This window comes from Perca fluviatilis, chromosome 19 (assembly GCF_010015445.1).
Source record: "Perca fluviatilis chromosome 19, GENO_Pfluv_1.0, whole genome shotgun sequence".
Classification (NCBI taxonomy): Eukaryota; Metazoa; Chordata; class Actinopteri; order Perciformes; family Percidae; genus Perca; species Perca fluviatilis.
In genome coordinates this window covers 20,522,620-20,543,986 of record NC_053130.1, presented here as the reverse complement: position 1 = coordinate 20,543,986, position 21,367 = coordinate 20,522,620, and the positions used below count along the sequence as shown (strand labels likewise).

At 40.3% G+C, this 21,367-nt stretch overlaps 1 protein-coding gene across 2 annotated transcripts; it reads left to right on the top strand.

Annotated features, from left to right (window-relative positions):
* Positions 1-1,556: 1,556 nt before the first annotated feature.
* Positions 1,557-19,954, top strand: thbs2a (thrombospondin 2a). 2 transcript variants are annotated; one of them, XM_039783935.1, is made up of 23 exons: positions 1,557-1,888; positions 2,279-2,347; positions 2,613-3,166; positions 3,643-3,727; positions 6,092-6,291; positions 7,711-7,851; positions 7,985-8,078; positions 8,488-8,658; positions 9,475-9,651; positions 9,986-10,159; positions 11,644-11,771; positions 11,880-12,032; positions 13,344-13,562; positions 13,668-13,775; positions 13,856-14,015; positions 14,105-14,223; positions 14,311-14,545; positions 16,078-16,305; positions 16,431-16,702; positions 16,781-16,878; positions 17,108-17,247; positions 17,902-17,932; positions 18,294-19,954. In XM_039783935.1, exons 2-23 carry the CDS (start codon positions 2,284-2,286, stop codon positions 18,295-18,297), a joined length of 3,555 nt encoding a protein of 1,184 aa, XP_039639869.1. In that variant the 5' UTR covers positions 1,557-1,888; positions 2,279-2,283; the 3' UTR covers positions 18,298-19,954. The 2 variants fall into 2 exon arrangements, with proteins under 2 accessions (XP_039639869.1, XP_039639870.1); XM_039783936.1 differs by lacking the exon at positions 17,902-17,932.
* The last annotated feature ends 1,413 nt before the right edge of the window (positions 19,955-21,367 follow it).

Genomic DNA, 21,367 nt, shown 5'->3' with positions numbered 1-21,367 from the left:
CCCAGAAAGTTTTCAGAAATATCTTGAAAGTGATGGAAACCTGGACTGGGCAAATTCTGTGTTTTGAGCACGATATTAGAGCAGTGTGTTCTTAACTCTCTCTTTATGGCACAGGTTGGTGTAAACAAGTCTGAAATGGACTTGTTGCTAACTCTTATTCTTCTTTTCTCATTTATAAATATCACATGACTATAAATACATTACAATTTCACTTCCACTGCCTACATTTGCTTTGCTGTAGCTCTGCACTTTTTGAAAGTGATGTTGAGGATGCCAACTCCTCTGGTAAAGCCTCATTACTTAGTACTACTGTTTGTCATATTGGTAAAAGTGGGTGAATGCAGATTTTAGAAATGAAAGGTATTAGTGGATGCATCGTGATGATAGTAATTACATTATTTACGGTTAATGGATATAGTATAAAAAAAAGTCTAGCTCATAAAAATCTTTAAAAACTAAAGGCCTGTACTAGCTTTATACTAAAACAGCCATTGGAGACTTTGATGATTAATAATTTAAAAGAAACATATTCAATCAAATTAAAGCCCATCTTGAGAAACTACAAATGACAGCTGCACCACGTCTAATGAGTGCAAGTCTGTGGAGCATTTCAACTTTTTCCACCCCTGACAGTTTTAATATGATGTTCTCTCTGGTCACTGCAGAATGCTTTTATCATCAGTGAGCATTGTCATATCCTTGTATGTCTGACTAACCGTTCACTACTGTTTCTGATTTCTGTCAGGTTAGTTAATCCATGTTGTTGAAAAGCAGTATCCTCATTTGTTAAGAAACTGTCTGCTCTTCAGCTCCTTTTTTCCTCTAAATGGAATGCACGTTTCCAATTGACGCAAACCATCTCTGAGACGTATCCTATTGGTACACACAGTCCTACCCACATCCAGAGCTATGATCCCTCTACAGGGCTCCAAGAATGAGACGTTGTATCAGCTTTTCTTTCCCTGACACTCAGAGGTAAGCCTTGGCAAAAACTTGACGATCTCCAGGCGCAAGATACTGCTTGCCAGCAAAGTGGAAGCATCCAAAGTATCTATTGTATTAGTGGTAATTTTCATGCCTTTTTTTCTCACATTGCAGACATACCTGGGATTCTCACTTTGAGTTATTGATGTTTTGCAAGTTTTGAATTCTAGCACTGCTTTAGTCAAAATGCTGTTACCCACAAATTCAAAATTTTTTTGCTTGTGATATTTATTTAGAAAATAACCTATAAGATTCAGGAAAGTTGTGGTCAAAGCTCTGTTTAATACCTCACACATATCTGAATGTATATGCAAACTGCTGTTTTTTATTGTATTTTTGAACCGCACCTAGCCTACTGCTGTTACAGCTATTGAACATATTTTTGGTTTCTTTATCGCCATAAGCTTTGTCCATCCAGAGTAAAAAAAAAAAAGAAGCCCACTCCCCTCCACCTCTCTTCCCCAGCGAAATTTCTCCGGACACAGTAGGAACGTGGGTTCGATGGGGAGGGGATAGTGGGCATCACGGTTGTGAGAGAGGAAGGGGCTCTGGGCCAGCGCGGATAAGAAAATTACGCCATTGGAAGATGATTATGTAACTCTGTCTCTTAACAACCGGTCGCAAATGGTTCATACCCCAAAGAGTTTGATTGACAGACTCTCTGCGAGCCTTTATATAAGAGGTGGGAGGTGGGTGCCTCATTCAGTCACTGTTGTGCCTAAAGTCCTGCAGGCTGTGGATGTAGTGAACCAAAGTGGACTTTACGCTTTTTACGCACGAGGTTTACAGGAGCTACCACTTCTCATTCATTTAATCATCGGCTTTTCCCCCTGATTTCACCTTTTTTATTTTCGTGCTGTCGGATATCTGACTGAATTTAAAAAATAAAGACAGTATTTGCCAGGTAAGTTACATGGACGGCACTATTTATCGTTGCAGTTTTCTGTGTGGAGAGATGAGAGAATTCACCAGCGCTGCGTGTTGAGTAATTCATTACCTGTTGACTTAGAACACTTCAAAAGAATTAAGCGATTTTATTCGTCAACAGTCAACAGGTTACAAAACGATGCGATGCTATGAACAGTAGATATATTATTTTGTAGCTGAATAGTAGCAAAATAGATTAGTTTTTTTCTATTCTAGCATTGTTATCTCTCTATTTCTTTCCTTCGAATTATTCACTGAGAAGAGCTAAAAGTCAAGTGCAAACTCAACATTTGAGATGGACCCAGTGTGCCGACAAAAAAAGACAAGCGGGACAAAAACTAATAATAAACATTTCTGTTTTTTGAAGGAGATATGATACTCAGGAGAAGTCTCTTCTTGCTCTTATCTTTTTATTTCCTCCACGCATTACCTCAAGGTAAGTGGAACATTTGGTGATGACTGTAATGCTGACTAATAATAATAAAAGTAATAATAATGATGAAAGTTTGATATGATATGATTGCTATTATTATTCAAGGTAACTCAATTCTAGAAGCCCCACTAACTTGAGGTGCAATCATCCAGTGAAGTTTTTCCATTTGTTTGCCATTGGCCCTTGTTCCTTTGTCTTATGGCTTATGACCTCTAATTATGGAGTATATATCTGACGTAACTGTCTACTTGCATGGTCTGATTTGTAGATGGTGAGCAGGAGGACGAGACATCATTCGACTTGTTTGAAATCAGCCAAATCACTCGCAAGACTCTGGGGGCCAAACTGTTCCGGGGCCAAGACTCAGATGCCCCTGCTTACCGCTTCATACGCTTCGACCACCTGCCCCCAGTGAGCCCCCCCATACTCAAACAAATACTACGTCAGATCCAAAACAATGAGGGCTTTGTGTTTGTGGCCAGCATACGCCAGGACCGGGCCTCACGGGGCACCCTGATTGGTTTAGAAGGCCCTGATGGTCGGCGGCAGTTTGAGATTATGTCCAACGGACGGGCCAACACTCTGGACCTGGTATACTGGGTGGACGGCTCCCAGAATGTGGTTTCATTCGAGGATGTGGACCTGTCTGACTCACAGTGGAAGAATATCACACTTCATGTTCATGGGGAGAATGCACACCTGTTTGTGGGCTGCAGCCTGATAGACAGCTTCATCCTGGATGAGCCTTTCTACGAGCACCTGCAGGCTGAGGGAAGCCGCATGTATGTGGCGAAGGGATCCATCCGGGAGAACCACTTCAGGGTAAGACAGAGACTACAGCCTGTAGGTAGCTCGACAAAGATTTCCCATTTGGAATCTTTACTTCAGTCCTTGTGTGTCTTTTCTAGCCATGCTTGCCGAGTTTAATGGCCCTACAATATTTTGTCAACTCTCATAACTTACATGAAACTGTGGTCCTAACTAAGCTTATAATAAAAGCTCATTTTAAACAACAGTTTGACAGAAGTAGAGACGAGCATACTCCCTCTTTAAAGTGTAGCAGCCAGGCTTAGTGTTGCTCTGGTCTTCCTGTGTGGAAAAGACTCCAAATTTAGACTCTAAATTGCCCCTTGTGTTTAAAATTCAACAAGGTCAAGAGTGAAAGTGTTTGTCTGACTGTTTCCTACTGCATGCTTGACTAGGAGTAAGTGGGTATAGAAAATGGACGTATGTCCGTTCTGAAATGCGCTGAAATAGTCAAAATATGTAAAAGAGACACATATTTTCTTTCCACGCAGGGCCTTATGCAGAATGTGCGTTTAATCTTCGACACCCCAGTGGAAGATGTCCTACTGAGCAGAGACTGTGAGGTCCCCAAACAAGGTAAGAGTGGATTTTCTTTTTGTGGTTATCTTTAAAATGTTTAAACCAGCATTCACACAAAGGTTCCGGCCGATACTCAAGCAGTGGGAACCATTTTTATTTATGTGATTTTCATAAGCCAAATGATGAGTCAAAATAATTATATTTGCTAGCCCAATACCTTGCAGATGTGATTGGGAAACTCATTCGCATGCTATCCTCAAAAGCATGGTGTCTTTGTTGTTTGAAGTATCAGTCATAGCAACTTTCCAGACCAAACAGTTTAAATTTCTCAGTTGACTCCCTTTGTATGACTAAAAGCTTTTTTTGGTCTTTTTTTTGTTAGTGGGTCAAGGAATTTGCAGATTTGATATGTGGCAAGATCTCCCACCATTACTTCATGTGTACGGAAACAGCAGCGTCGATGAAGTGGCTTGAGGTCGAGCAGTGTGCGTGGTGAACAAAAGGAGATACAGATGCTTACATTTATTTCCATTGGCAGTGGATTCGGGATAATGCCCTGGGAAAGAAAATAGAAAAGAGAAAGTAAATGCTATACTGCAGAGCAGGGAGCTTCCAGCTGCACACACGCACACAAACACACACATACACACACACACACACACACACACACACACACACACACACACACACACACACACACACACACACAATGAAGTCATAAATTGGCTGATTGGGTTGCTTTTCTCAGCTGAAGCTTTGCTCTCATGAGGAATAGGACCTCATGATATTCAGCGGGGCTCACACGAAGAGCGACTGCGACTAAAAAGATACAGAACCATCCTTTACAACAAAGCTAAAGGTTCACTAGATCTGGAAACACACATACAAAGCAAATCCATATGCAGTGTGCGTGTTTGTGTGGTTGTTGCATTTCTGTTGCCACAAGCAGTGTTGAATTCCAGCTGAATGAGTTTATTTGTTTAACAAATGTCACCCAGGCCTGGACGTTTTCTGCCTGCTGGCTGGTACCAGTCAAGGTTCTGCCCTGGTAGCAACTCCTATGCCAAAAGTAAAATCATAAACCTCATAAACCCACACGACCCACGCTCATAAAAACTGTCATGTTGGACATTAATGAGGAGTATTAAAACTACCCAAGCTTTTTGCTCTTTTTAAATTCTTTCCTCTATCTGCTTTGAGAAAATAAGAGAACTTCTATCAGGGAGAGAAGAATGTGTAAATGCTTTCACAGACGAGCTTGCGCACGTTCACATGCACACACGGCGTGAAGCCCTCCTGGGATTTGAATGAATCTAGCAGACTGAAAGGGAAAGAAAACATAGCATTGGCTACAGTGGGACATCATTGGGCAATTTGGATGACTACTTGATTTAGAGTCCCCCAGTTTGCTATTAATCTTCACCAATTTACATAGCAAGATCCAAACCAGTTGAAGATATGTGCTATGCTTTGGAGTTTTGATATGTGTGTTGTGTGTTTGTTTTCGGCATCACACAGTCATAAAGCTCATCATGATGTCACTGAAGTTCAGTGGTTTGCGATACAAATTGGGCAAATAAATTGAGGGAGTGTAAAGGCTTAGATTCTCATAATTATCACACGGTTTAAAGCAAACTCTGACCCACAAAAGGTCCCCTATCCTGTCTATGTTGTACAACGGTCACAGCTGGCAGACACGTTACTCCGGGCTGCACTTCGTACTTCAGACTTGCAGATTGTGCACAGAAGACTCAACATTTAGCCCTTCAGACAACCCTGTGGTTTAAGATTGCATTCCCATCATGCACTGAAGGAGAAGATTTCCTCGTGTTAGTAATGAAGGATAAATGCTGTGACTCCAGGGATTTTCACACACTTTGGTCTCGACTGTGCTGACATCTAGACAAGGGTATCTCTAGTGCCTGTGCTACCGATCAGCTGTAAGGACAAGACCGTGAGCTTCACAGGCTCCTTGTAAATCCATCTGTGTGGTCACTCCGGTCTGTTAAGTTCATACTGTAAGTGTCCACTTCTCTAAAAGGTCGTGGAGATTTATGACAACGTTGTGGTTTCTCGTCACTCCAGGAACACCCAGATTTCTCCGATCCCCTCCTCCCGTAATCCCACAGCCAACCCTGCTATCATCTCTAGTGGTTAGATTTACTGCCACCATTTCAAACAGATACATTTTTTTCAAATCAAACACATGCTGACTGAACATCTGTTTTTTGGAACACAATAAACATTGTAATCACCGCATTGTTGTGATCTTTTTGCCTGCTACAGGAAAACTGGAAATTGCTCTGTTCCCTGATCAGAGTCCTTGTGTTCCAATCATCAAATCTCTCAAATATGTTTTCCATCACCAGTGTTGCTTGCTAATTTACCCTGATGTCTCTTTTTTTTTTTTTACTCTTCCAGATGATGCCAATATTGTAAGCGAGAGTGCAGAAATTGTGGACGTGAGTCCCTCCATCACTACAAACATCATCGGCCAGAAGACAGATGATATGGGCGCAGATATGTGTGAACGCTCCTGCGAGGAACTTAGCACCATGTTCCAGGAGCTCAAAGGCCTACGTGTTGTTGTCAGCAACCTGATTGATGGCTTGCAAAAAGTGGTAAGTTAGTGGAAGTGACAAGTTTGTGTTAGACAAGCTGCTACCTGTTTCGCTGTGCTTTTACAGGCCAATTTCAGTGATGAATGTGAAATCCGTAAAATCAATTTTTGTACACGGGAAGAAAATCAACATTTCAGAGAAAATTGACATTTTAGGGAATTATATGAAACAATTCTCAGTGTGGCAGCCAGGAGGTTAAAGGTTTGATATAGGTTACGAGGTAACCTACATTGGTTTGAAAGCAGCAGTAAACAGTAAGTAGCTGCCGGACTGTTTATAAAGTCGCCTGTGATGGCTGAACCCCTTTGACTCCTGCTATCTGTGGCAGTGTGTCAGACTGATTTTATGACATGTTACATGTGGATATAGGAAGTGTTCCCCTGGCAGCAATGGGGTCCAGTCTAATGTCTGGCTGTGTTTAAACAGCCCATGTGTTTCCTCTGGGAGCCTCCCAGCAATAAGAGTCTGGGCATGAACCTTGGGAGAAAGAAAAAAAGGCTGGGATAAGAAGGGTCCCTGAGGCTCTTCCAGACCGAGTGGTGTCTTAGATTCCAGTGCTGTACACTACTGCTTCCCTATTCGACGGGAGGATGCGCACACACACACACACACACACACACACACACACACACACACACACACACACACACACACACACACACACACACACACACACACACACACACACACACACACAACCTTTGGCAGTAGTTTATCGACTGACAGCCCCCAAGTGTTCAGGAGTCCAGCCAGAGATCCCCTGGTCTCCAACTGGGTTACAGGTTACAATGTGCATAACTAAACAGCACTTTTGAAAGGGCTAGTTTTCTAGAAACATTATAGAAATAAAGATATGTACTTTGCAATTTGGAGTAATGATAAGCACATTTTGAAATGAACATTTTCTCGTTAATAAAATGGAGTAGCTTTTTGTGTAGGTGTATTTTTTTGTTTTAATTTAAAAGTCAATCATTCTTTCCGTTTAAGTTTTCTCTGGCCTCTTTACCCTCCTTAAAGAAAGATGTCTGATAATGCTTTGGAGGTGTCCACGTCAGAGCTTTACTGAACTGGAGAGGGACATAAAGGTTAATTGAAAGGGTGGTAGGATGCTACACGTGGCCCTTAATTATTATAATATGTATAGTGGTGGTTGTGTTTCTCAGACAGTGATGTTTGTGCTTAAACTTGACTGGTTTTCAACATAAGTAATCTTACTTCTATATGCTTCTACTAGAACAGGGTGTACTATTCCTCTTTCCACCTGGTGAAAACATGCTCTCTTAATAGAATCAGCTTGGCAGCAGGTGTATACCTTCAAATGCTTCATGGAATGCAGTGTACCTTTATCATGAGTGTGTCCTAATCGTTTCTGACTGATCTCCTTGCTGACTGTGAATCTGTCTGTTATTGTATGTTCAGACTGAGGAGAACACAGTCATGAAGGAGGCCCTTGGGAGGATGAAGAACTCTAAAGAGAAAAACATGTGCTGGCAGGATGGCCGCCTGTTCGACGATAAGGAAGACTGGGTTGTAGACAGCTGCACCAAATGTACCTGCCAGGTAGTGCCATGTTATATGGAAATACATATATATATATATATATATATATATATATATATATATATATATATATATACACAGATTTATTGTGGATAGCAATGACCCTGATATCTCTTATATTAATTGATGGCAGGAGTCCAAGATCGTGTGTCACCAAATTACATGCCCCGCAGTGGCCTGTGCCAGCCCGTCATTTATCGATGGCGAGTGCTGCCCCGTGTGTATGCGTAAGTAGTCGAAACCTTCTATTAGCCAATGCACCCAGCATATAAAGACAAGTATAAACACATGCAGTTTTGTGCTTGCATGGTATTTTAAATGAATGGTTCTATATGCCATAAAAAAAACAATGTTCCACGCATATTAAATTTTAATACCACAGGACTGTTGCAGCCAGTTTGTCTTTGTGAGCGACCCACATATTTATTGGTCAAAATATAAGACACTCAGAGTGGCTACTGTGGGTTTTTCGAATGAGGTCATGATAAACAGGTTGACGTAAAGAATAAAAACAGTGCAGTCATGATCCTTTGCTAATATTTGTATTATTCAGTTTTAACATTGAACAGAAAGGAAGTATTTCTTATGCAAAAAAAAATGAATAACATGTTGACTTTGTGCTTTTACTTTTTCCAGCTAAAGACAGTGAGGATGGCTGGTCCCCCTGGTCAGAGTGGACAGAGTGCACAGTCACCTGTGGGACAGGAACTCAACAGAGGGGTCGGTCTTGTGATGCAACCAGCAACCCCTGCACTGGACCTTCTATTCAGACCCGCAAGTGCAGCCTAGGCAAATGCGACAGCCGTGGTGAGGATGTTTTTAAAATCTCCTGTCACTTAATTTAAATAAATAGTAACCAGTAGTAACACCCTTAGCGCTGTGATATTATCTTGTTTAAAGTATGCATCTGCCATTGCCACAACTATACAATAATCTCAAACAAATAACACTATGACATATGGGAAGAAGGAACATGATGGAACTTTGGAAATACTGAGTAAGATATGAGATGAGATGCCCCAAAAGTACAAAAGACCGAGTTCACACCTCCATAAATCTGTTGAAAATGGATCCATCTGACTGAGGCTGAATCCCAGTAAAAAGCTGGATCACATGGTCGGCTAGCAGGGTCTGCCCAGTCAAAGTTATTTCCAAATAAATCACTGACTGAGAGGGTGTTCCACAGTGCAATGACTCACCACTGCCTGCCATGCAAAAATATAAAATAGTAATGAATGTGATCATTAGATGTACTATATATATGAGGGGGATGCAGAAACAGATGAATTATGTGTTTGATAAATTGTGGGATTATCATGTGTTATTACTTGCAGCTAACATTACTCTATATCTGTGTGATTGACTGAATCAGTCTAACCACTGGAGGATAGTTTACCCACAATGACATAAATACTGGCGCAAGCATCTTAGAACATTGAAAGTGAGCCATCATTGCCAGCATTGCATAATGTTTACATGTAGAAAATGTGGTGGCCATTTTCTTTTTTTGCTTTTGCAAATTATACACGTCTGTAACTATTTGACTGAGTGGAAATCTAGAGGATAATACGTGACATGTGTTTTGGTGATCTCTGCCTGATATGTTTGATGTTTGATATCCAGTTCGCCAGGATGGAGGGTGGAGTTTGTGGTCACCGTGGTCGTCCTGCTCAGGGACCTGTGGAGAAGGACAGATCACCAGGATACGACACTGCAATGCTCCCGTGCCACAACTGGGGGGTAAAGACTGCGAGGGAAGTGGGAGAGAGACTCAGCGCTGCACTGCCAAGCCCTGCCCCAGTGAGTACATCAGCCTATTCGGGGAACACTCAAGAGCAGCATCTCCATTACAGCAGCATCCGTATTGAACAACCAGGCGTTACTGTGCCTCATGGCTCCCCCGAGGCAACATTCCCCATGTTTTTTGGACTGGCCTCTTGTCTGTCGTTAAAATCAGCTCTTTTCTCTTGTAGTATTAAGTTCCAGGCTTCTGACTCTCTGGCAGTTTTTTTGGATTTGAGACTTTAAATGTTGATTCATTTTTATTTAGTAGGAAAGAGTTAAAATATTTGTGGAATGTAATGCTTTATTTAAAAAAATTAACTGCTGAACATCTTTCTCTGTATCCTTTTAGTTGATGGTGGTTGGGGTCCTTGGTCTCCATGGGCAACCTGTTCAGCAACATGCGGAGGGGGAGTCAAAAGTCGGGCGCGTGTGTGCAACAGCCCTGAACCTGAGCATGGTGGCAAGAAGTGTAATGGGGAGGCCGTTGACAGTGACAGCTGTAACAAAAAAGGCTGTCCTATTGGTGAGCCCCAGTCACTCTACACTAGCCATTTATTTTGATGCTGAACATGGTAATCATTATACCTGCTAAACACCACCATGTTAGCTTATTGTCATTGTGAGCATGTTAGCATGCTAACGTGAGCTTTAAGCTCAAAGCACCGCTGCTCGTAGCCTAGCTAGCCTGTCTGCAGACTCTTGGTCTTGTTACTTTAAGATTATTACATATTTTTTGACAGAATACAGGTTTTTTTTAAAAAAAGAAGCTTTTCTCACTCCTCACAGAGTAAGTAATGGCAGCACTGTTTCTGGAAAGAGTTGTTTTTGTTTTATCTTGAACTATCAAGTTGAGATAAAAACCATTACAAATTAAAGTTTAGTTTAGTTTAGTTTATTTGTTTATCTCGAACAATCAACAATGTTGCAAAACATAAAAACATAAGATAAAACACAAACAATCAGAATCTAACAAAAACAACAACAAAAAAAGAAAAAATATAAGAACGATTCGTTCGAGAAGGAGCAGGCAGAAGCAAATAGCTTATTTGGACCTGCCCCTTATTTCCCAAAATTATATTATACAAAGTCAAATAGATATGCAAATATAGCATACAATCTTTCAGGCTTACAGTAATTTACAACAAGACAATAATATACAACAATACCATTTAAATTACAAATTCCAATCCTCTGTTTCAGTTTATTCTTTTCTGTATTGATCAAGTAATGATGTTTTTAATCTATTTTTGAACTGAATGATATTATGGCTCTGTTTGATATCATTGTTCAGTCCATTCCATAAGGTCACCCCACAAACTGAAACACACATGTTTTTAACAGTAGTTCGCACAAGTGGTTGCTTAAACATACAATGACCTCTTAGATGATATCCCCCATTTCTTTCATTAAACATTGCACATATGTTAAATGGTAAATTATTTTCTTTAACTTTAAACAAAAAGTTAAACATTTTTTGGAGACACACCATATATATATAGACTTGTCCAGCCAATTTCCCTTGTTTGTACAAGTGACAAAAACTGCAGTTCATCAAGTGGCCACTTGAGGCTGGCTCTAAAAGGGAGTAAATCCCCATAGACCTCATGTTATAATGCCCAACTTTACAGCAGAATTAAACATGTTTACGGCTTAGTACAATTTTTTTTTATCTCTATAGCTAAGTTCCCCCTTTATGACAACTGTGGGAGATTCATTTTTGTGTAATGTTCCCATTTAAATTATATTCAGGCTTAAAATTTTGCATAATTAAGGGCATTCTGCTTTGAGTGACACGTGGGCTGCCATCACAGGAGGCGAGCATAGTCTGTAGGCTTCATGCGGCCAGCTTTAGCTCCTACACGATCCACCTCTGCCCATTTTTGGATAAGCCGTCAACACTGCCAAGATGGCAATGGCCAAAAACCCATGGGTGACATCACAGAGACTACATCCATATGTTATACAGTCTATGTTTTTACCCATTCTTGTCATCTGAATCCCTTACAGATGGCTGTCTGTCCAACCCATGCTTTGGGGGTGTGGATTGCAACAGCTCTCCAGATGGATCCTGGGAATGTGGCCCATGCCCTACTGGTTTCCGTGGAAATGGTACCCACTGTGAAGACATCAATGAGGTAAAAGTTCCTGTTTTTCTTATGTGTATGAACCAGACAAGTATTTAAGATTTAATTGATGTCATTATTTGTCTGCATTTTACTGATACCTTTCATTCCTTCCTCCAGTGTGACATGGTTTCTGATGTTTGCTACAAAGTGAGCGGAATGCAGCGCTGCGTCAACACCGATCCAGGTTTCCACTGCCTGCCCTGTCCGAAGCGCTACAAGGGCACCCAGCCTTTCGGTATGGGTGTGGAGGCTGCCAAAAAGAACAAACAGGTGAGTTGAAGTTACTCTCATTCAGTGCCAATAACAAACTATTGATTGGATGTCATTTAAACATTGGATTGGAGTGCAGAACAAAATGCAGTAAAGTAAAGAATACAATGTGGGCTTTTAGCTCCATGCTAATGTCTCAAAAGCATTTGTATGGATTGTCATATTTCAGATCTAAATTTATTAAAGATGAAAGCAGCAGCTCAGGTGGTACATAAGCCTTATTCTTGCAGTGAAAGTGTTCACACAGCGTTGGAGGGGAGGCCACCATATATGAATGTGACTCACCTTGACCCAGTATCAGCAAGCAGGAGAGGGAGGAGAGTTGGGCAACTCTTAACAACAAACACATGTTACACATCTCTGTTACTTTCATTGTAAGATCAGAGGCAGATTGAAACTGTGTTTTAACTGTAGATGTTGACCGGATTAGTGCTTTTATTCAAGTAAAATGGTGTGAAGTTTGTTTCTTAACTTTGGCCCTACCGATTCAATCTTGCAAACAGCTCAGTATTTCCACCGTAGCTGTATCACAGGTTATACAACATGCCATATGTTTCACATGAATTACTTGATTGGAACACATTTTTCTGCTCCCTTGAGATCACTGAATTCACAGACTCCCTGGAAAACTGAAAAACTTGCCATGCCACTCTGACCAGCCCTTGCATAACATCCCTCCTGGGCCATTTTGTCACTCTTTGGCCTCTGCAGCTGCTTGTCTTTGATACGATGCCCCAATTTCACTAATTGATTTGGGAAAAAGGGGAATTGTCTCATCGCTGGCATTAAGTGGGCTCCATTTCGCAGTTGTTTCACAGTTTCTTGCTGTCACTCTCTGCTCTATGAGCTCATGGAGTGGCATCCAAACTGCAGTTATGTTCATCCTCTAGTAATGAGTGGCAGCTGTGAATACCTTGTGGTGAAATAAAGGGGTAATAGTGGGTCATAGCGGGATGTATGTTGCATTAAGTGGGATTTCATAAAATTAACTGTGCCCAGAAGTGCCCTGGACTTTGGCTCCGCCAACATCTCTCCCTTAACCTGTCACTTTGGTTTGTAGTTTGTAGTAGTTGTGGTAGCACTTTGGGGTGGCTTTCCAAAACGAAAGCTACAAGGAGTCATGGTAAGATAAGTACTCTTGACTTAAACATGTCATCAGAAGCTGATAACATAAAAACATGTCAAACGCTAATGACAGGGGCATGGAGGGCCCGTTTGTTCCAGGCAGATCACATCCACTGCCGATGATGTTTGATGTGGTCTGAGGCATATCTCATAATACATTTCCACCTGCTTTGTTTTTGTCTTTAGGTGTGTGAGCCAGAGAACCCATGCAAGGACAAGACCCACAACTGTCACAAATATGCTGAATGCATCTACATCAGCCACTTCAGTGACCCTATGTACAAGTGTGAGTGCAGGACCGGTTATGCTGGAGATGGCTTCATTTGTGGAGAAGACTCGGACTTGGATGGCTGGCCCAATCAGAACCTTGTGTGTGGTGCCAATGCGACATATCACTGCAAGAAGGTATTTTATTAAACTTTATTACCCATTTTGATGTAGCCTATCCTGCAGTGATTATAAACTATTTTATCTGTAAAAAAATAAATAATCCTACTACCACTATTTTAGGATAACTGTCCTAGCCTTCCCAACTCTGGACAAGAAGACTTTGACAAAGACGGTCAAGGAGATGCTTGTGACAAGGATGACGACAACGATGGAATTCTAGATGAGAGGGTACGAGAACACATTTAATTCTATTATCAGATTCATGACACTCAAATAATTCCCTAACAACTATGTACTTTACATCACAGGACAACTGCCCCCTCCTTTACAATCCTCGCCAGTTTGACTTTGACAAGGATGAAGTTGGAGACCGCTGCGACAACTGTCCCTATGAACACAACCCTGCTCAAATAGACACTGACAACAATGGAGAAGGGGACGCCTGTGCAGTGGACATTGATGGAGATGGTAAAATAGCAAAGCCTAAACAGATAAAATACTGTAATTGCTATATTTACATTCTCAAGAAAATGTCATCAACCACACTTTTTCCTCAGAAATTCTGAATGAGAGCGACAACTGCCCCTATGTGTACAACACTGAGCAGAAGGACACTGACATGGATGGAGTTGGTGACCAGTGTGACAACTGTCCATTGTTGCACAACCCTGACCAGGTACCATATCACACTTCATATAATGACACATTCCAGTACAACAGTTGGTACAGGAAGTGTTCACCTCTGTCTGTATTTATCCAACAGACGGACGTAGATAATGACCTGGTTGGAGATCAGTGTGACAATAATCAGGACATCGATGAGGACGGCCATCAGAACAACCTGGACAACTGTCCATATGTGGCTAACTCCAACCAGGCTGACCACGACAAGGATGGCAAAGGAGACGCATGTGACTATGATGATGATGATGATGGTATACCTGACGACAGGGACAACTGCAGACTGACACCCAACGCAGACCAGCTGGACTCTGATGGTGAGGACGTAACATCATGTGTGAATCCAGCTGTTGATTATTTGCATATTTGCCCAGTGGTATACGTACTGTGTAATGTAGTAATGGAGAAATGTTCATACTCAACTTAAAACATTCTCAGACTTAGTATATATAATAATAATATATATAATAGTATAATTTTGCTGCTTGCTATCATAAGACTTGCGAACTAAAACAAAACTTACAACAAACCAATAAATCTGTAACTAAAAGTGTACTTCTTGGCTTATGTAAAATATACTAATATTAGCATTTCAGTTTGCTGTCATTATGTAAGATTATAATACTTAATGCTGCATGATTGAAAAGATTTGATGCAGTTATACTTTTACATGCCAGTTTTGAATGCAATATTTATGGAATTGTAGATCTCAGATTTGCCATTTTTCTGACCACTGAAAGGACTTTGTGTTTGTGTTGCCTTAAAATCTGAGACTGAGAGTTTATTCTTGACAAAATAATCTTACCATTAATTAATAAATTACCATTAAATTATCATTAGTTAATTACCTGCCAGCACACATGAAGTTGAATATAATTCAGCCTGATGTGAGAGACCTATTAAGACTGTAGCTGAACTTGTCAGTCTGGGGATTGATCAATGATCATCTCTAGCTAGATTAATAGCTTGTATAATGGCCCAGTGTTTTTGTTTGCTTAAACAGTCTCTCTCCCATGGGCTCCATGCTTGTACTGCTTTGTACTAGTCATTACTCAGTGATGTTCATATTAAGCTTTAGTATGCCTCCTCCCAGATGTTTTCACAGTCAGCAATTAGCTCCACTGCAGTAGGTGTGAAATATGGTGGCTGTGGAAAGAGTCCGGGTTGGCACGGGTGATGTCATTCTGCATGACTTCAGTGAGCCGCCCAGCAGGGCACACACCAAGTTGTGAAGTTTTTATTTCCTTTAGGCTTCGCTCATGATTAATCCACAGTGCCCAATTTAAACAGGGTTACCTGGAGTTTGTACAGCTGTCTATAACTGGAAACAGACTGCAAAGGAGGAGGGCCCTGGACACTGACGCTTTCACAGCTTGTCAGATAGTGTTTATTTGATAGGATCGTTTTAGCCCCTTGTGCAATAACAAAGATGATGACGGAAAGCAGCTAGCTACTTCCACGCAGTGGCCTTCATCCGCCACTGGCGTCCTTTCCACTGTGAGCTCTGGCCTGCAGTCTGGCTCTAATAGACTTCGGGGTTCAGATGGTTACAAGTATCAGTGGAAGTTGTCACAGCATGAAAAGATGGCTGATTTGCCTTAGTAGACTTGGCAAAGGTATTAAAGCCAGTTTCCTGGGAGGAATTTCTATTTTCCCCATTCATCTTTAATATTAACTTGGAGGAGCTCCTCAGTACTCACTGCAGTGGGATTTTTATTATGATACATTAGCTGCCATAGAGATTTTTCCAATCTGTGGGAAAATAGGAAAAATGTAGTTTAAATCATGCATGTCTAATTTAAATTAGGTCAAACCAATTTATTTTATGTCTTTTTTTTTTTTTTTACAGGCGATGGAAGAGGGGATGCCTGCAAAGATGACTTTGACAACGACAATATCCCAGATATTCTTGATGTCTGTCCGGAGAACAATGCCATCAGTGTCACAGACTTCAGGAAGTTCCAGATGGTCCACTTGGATCCAAAGGGTACCACTCAAATTGATCCCAACTGGGTGGTCAGACACCAGGGCAAAGAGCTTGTTCAGACTGCCAACTCTGACCCAGGCATTGCAGTAGGTGAGCAGCACTAATATGTTTACTCTCCAACAACCATTTTATGTGCTGCTTTTTAAAAGATTTGAAACTCCGTTTGGCTGCAGAGCACAAAGATTTAGCATTACGTTTCTTTCACACCATCACAGGTTTTGACGAGTTCAACGCTGTGGACTTCAGTGGAACGATGTACGTGAACACGGACAGAGATGATGACTATGCAGGCTTTGTGTTTGGCTATCAGTCGAGTGGGCGCTTTTATGTAGTGATGTGGAAGCAAATCACGCAGACCTACTGGGAGGACAAGCCCTCCAAGGCCTTCGGCATCTCTGGCGTTTCACTCAAAGTCGTCAACTCGACCACTGGCACCGGAGAAAACCTCAGAAATGCTTTGTGGCACACGGGCAACACTGTTGGACAGGTGGGCTGCAGTCTAAATGTTATTTGGTCTGTTTTAAAGCTCTAAGCAGTATTAAGTGTTTTTAACCATTTCACATAGGTGAAGACTCTGTGGCATGACCCCAAAAACATTGGGTGGAAGGATTACACTGCCTACAGGTGGCATCTCATCCACAGACCGAAGACTGGTTTTATAAGGTAAGAAATGAAGTTGACCAGAACAGGAACACCTTTAGTTTTTCTGTCTCAATAAAAGCCACTTTGATTCCAGAACTCCAAAGAGCTACCGTTCACATTTAAGTCATTATATTTAATCACTTGTATCCCTCTACTGCAGTTTTCTGTAGTTAGTTAGGTTGAATTCTCTACATTAGTAAGCATCATGATCAACACATTAAGAAGTTTATGTCTGTCCTCTATTTTGCAGGGTCGTGGTCTACGAAGGTAAACAGATCATGGCCGACTCAGGACCAGTTTATGACAAGACGTTTGCCGGAGGAAGGTTAGGCTTATTTGTCTTCTCGCAAGAGCTGGTGTTCTTCTCCGACCTCAAGTATGAGTGCAGAGGTTAGTACAAACGCTTTGAACCATGAATGTTTCTGTTTTGTTATAGAAATAATGACGTGCGTGTGTATATGTGTGTGTGCATATATGATGTTACCTTTCAAAAAACAGAAACTTTGTAAAAAAGTTATTTGTAATTAATAGCACTGAAGGATTCCCACTGTAATACTACATTTGTCCATGTGGGTAGCTGTTTATGACTGAATTAATCCCTCAGAGTTTGAGCGGTTTTATGAATAAAGCTAAATTATAAATTAGGACATGATAAACTATGTTATGGGTTTGGGAAGCTGGTTGTGAAACCTTCCTGTCGCTAATTTCCAACAAACATAGACATACATGCAGACATTTTGAAATACGTAACTTCAAAATATTGTCCTATCAAGTGCGGAATAAATGCAGTGTGGTATAAGTGAGAGGCAACAATCATTTACATTACGTAAACGCAACTGTACATATAGAGGATTTGGGATTGATGTGTGTGCGTGTGTTTATATTGTATGTATGTGTATGTAATGTGGGCACTTGTATATGATCCACATATATCGATACGTACAGTAAACAGTACAAATATCAGAAAGTGGGGGAGAAAACCTTCTCCATCTTTGAATAATGTGGGTAAAGTCTTTAAACCTCAACTTCTTTTTCAAACCTCAGATAAGCCGGAGTTGCCAACAGTGTTCATAAGGTAATGATAAGAGGGGTTTTGTGTTGTGTGTTGGCTGAAGCAAAAGAAAAAAAAAGAATCACGCTATGTTTCTGCTTGTCAGCTTGCCCACGTACAATGCCCCAGATGCATTGTGAAAGACCTTGCGTTTTGGTCCAAGGACTTCAGATCTTCTATTGAATGCTCAACAGTGGAAAATGAGCCTGCAGCCCCTTTTCACAATCACAGCCACAGTTACTGAAGACACGCTTTTTTTTTTACGCACACAGTGCACATGTTGTTGCTGCACTCTGGCACTTTGACTGTGCGAATCTCACAGAGTGTCCTAGTTTTGATTATAAATGTGGCGTTAATGGAAGCTATTTTCTCAATCTTTCCACAGATAACTGAATCGAGTCTGATAGGAAAAAAAAACATCACAAAGCAAAAGACAAGAATCTCTCAAAGCAAACATCATGTCATCGCTTAATTCATTTTAAGGTAAATGAGACAATGCTTTGACTTGATCCATCCACTGGGGAGGAAACCACGGCCGATTCCAGTTTTCCTGTTGACTTATATACATTTCCCAAGCTTGGAAAGAGAAACTGATGAGAATGGACGAGCTTTAAAAAACAAAAAGCAGATTATCTAATTATAACTAGTGTACCTATGTCTACATTTTAAAGGGTTCATTGTGCAACCACTTACAAGCTGTATATGCTTTTCCACAGTTTCTTGTAACTTGTAAGTGGCTCATTTCTCTATCTTTAATACATTTCTGTCTGTTTGGGATTAAGAGGCTCATTCATGGCTAATCATAGTGTCTGACAAACATAAACTGTAACCAAAGCATAATCATTTAGCTGTTTAAGGTCCATTTCTTTTTCTCCTCATTCTTTTCATCCTGAATGTCTTTTTTTTTTTTTTTAATGGGGAACGATTTTAGTAAATGCCAAAGATGTTTATACTAAGTCTGTATTATAATTCCTTTTTGTAAATTATTTATGCTCTGCTTGTTTTGTTTGTTTGCATTTTTTGCTAGAGTTTGTAAATAATTATTTATTTGTTTACACTGACAAAACCCATAATTGAATATCACAAACTTCAAAATAACACATTATAGTACTGCAAGATGTTTAGTGTTGTCATGCATTTCCTTTAATTGTTAGTTTTTCAAATATAAACTGTAGCATAAAGCTTTGGAGAGGTTTTTAAGTCATCATTACATACATAAACACAGCATGTGTATATGTATGTGATGGTAGCTGCCAGAGGAAGTTCATTTCTGTTGTATGTTTATGTAACAAAAAGCCACTGTTTCTTTTCTTGGCTGTCCAGCCAGGGCTTTATTGTCCTCAAAGTGATATATCACTATGATACACATGGAACATGTTTTACATACTTTACGTCTATAGGAGCTTATAAATGGTCCATCACCAAAATTAGCTGCACATTGGGCTACTGGCATTGTAGCAAGCTCCCTTTTTATGTGTAACACGTTTACAACAAAAGAAAAAAGTAGATCAGTGTTTTTACATCGGTTTTAAAGGTAGTGAAGTGAATTGGAGTTCAAGTGCCTGATTCCTGGTAGATCTAATGTTGTGTGCCAAGCACCAAGTGACATCACATCAACAGCTGAGAGTCTGAGGTTCAGCAGTCAGCCATTGCGTGTGATGGAGTCATGAGGATCAAATACAGTGAAACAATTTATAAAAATTACTTTTTCATTCATATGTTAGTAAGTATCATAAGTATCACTTATGGATGTTGTGAAACTTTACAGTGTTGGTTGAAATGGAATCCAGATAAAGGTCTCTAAAAACAAAGTGTGACTGTGTGATTGTATAGTGTGGATCGAGGACGTGTTAGTGTACAACCTTGTTGTCGTTAGTCTGTATAGCAGCCGTGTTCTTCTGTGTTTGGGTTCCATCTTGTTCATTTTGTTGAGAGTTTGCAATGCACCAAATGTAAATTTGTTCTGTATGCTTGTGTTGTTAGATATACATTTTCTACAAACAGTGTAAGATTGTCCTGTCTTATAAATAAATTGTGTGTACACCATTTTGTTGATTATATACATGAGGATCAATAGGTATCCCATTATAATGTTATACTATTGAAATAATGCTGTTTAGCCAACATTACACATACAGTATGAATTACTAGCTCAATACATTTTAAGATAAGGATAAGGCTAGTGTTCATTTAGACTATCTTTGTTATTATCAAGAAATCCCATGAATAGACCAAATCAAAGATTTGTGTTAGAGCCTCGCAATACTTTCTGACTAATTTGTTCCTAGTGAAAATGTAAATCTTACAGATTTTAAAGGCTTAATCATGTCCGTAAACAGCTGGGCATTGTAGTGTTTAGCCAATGTTACTCAAACAGGAGTAAATTGTACATTTGTTTGGGACTATTTTCAGCAGTGTATTAATACACTTTTGGTGAACTAGTGAGTATTTACACCAGCAGGACGGAATTTGTCAGATTGACTTAATATAATCTACAGTGCCCACGTTTATGATAATGAAGGAGCATGTCACCCATCGCAACTGTGGCTATTGATGCGCTTTTAAACGTTTTTGGACAACATAATCATAATCTGTTAGTTTATCTACTGCTAGCACAAATTGCAGTTAGGCACGCATAGGCTACATGTACAACGAAAATGTTTCTTTATTGTAAGATGTATTCTTAGATCTATTTTATGAATGCGAAAAAACGCAATTCAAGGATGGGTGTGCTCAAACATATAGTTAATTTGACTATTTATGTCACTTATATTTCAAATTGCCCACCTATTGTCCTTTGAAAGGTTTATCATGCATACCAAGTTTGTCTGATCCATATCTGGGATGGAGTCTGGAACATAAACATTTAATAGACAACAACAGAGGAGAGAATATGAACAGTCAATTTCCTGTAAAAGTCTCTCTCATTCAACTAAAAAAAACCTCAACTTCACACAGCTACAAGTCCAGATCCTGAAATACCCTTCATAGTTAAATAAAATGTGCATTACCTCAGCAGATGTCTTTGTGATAATGTAGCATTGAGTTTGCAGAATATTATGGTTTAGAGAGATACATTTGTCTGTGGTTTTGCAGCAGACCATCTGTCTCACAATACGGAAACTAGGGAGTGAAGGGGTTAAGTAAATGATGGTGAGGCCAGGAAAAAAATGCACTATTAGGGAAAATGGGGAAGTCAAAACCCTGCTCTCGTAGCTCTGTGGCAGAGATATTTGGGTTGAGGCTCTTGGAATAGTCCACGTGGCACACACCAAAGACTGGCTATATGGGTCTGGCACTGGCGGCTGGTTTCAAGCCCAGAGCACCTTCCAGGGTGGTTCGTATAGCTTGCCAGAGGATGTCAATGTGTGACACACTAAACCAGCATTTTCTGCTGAGGTGAGTATTTAGCAAGCAGCAAACATTTTAAAAGGATGTATAACCTCAAGCAAACTGGCT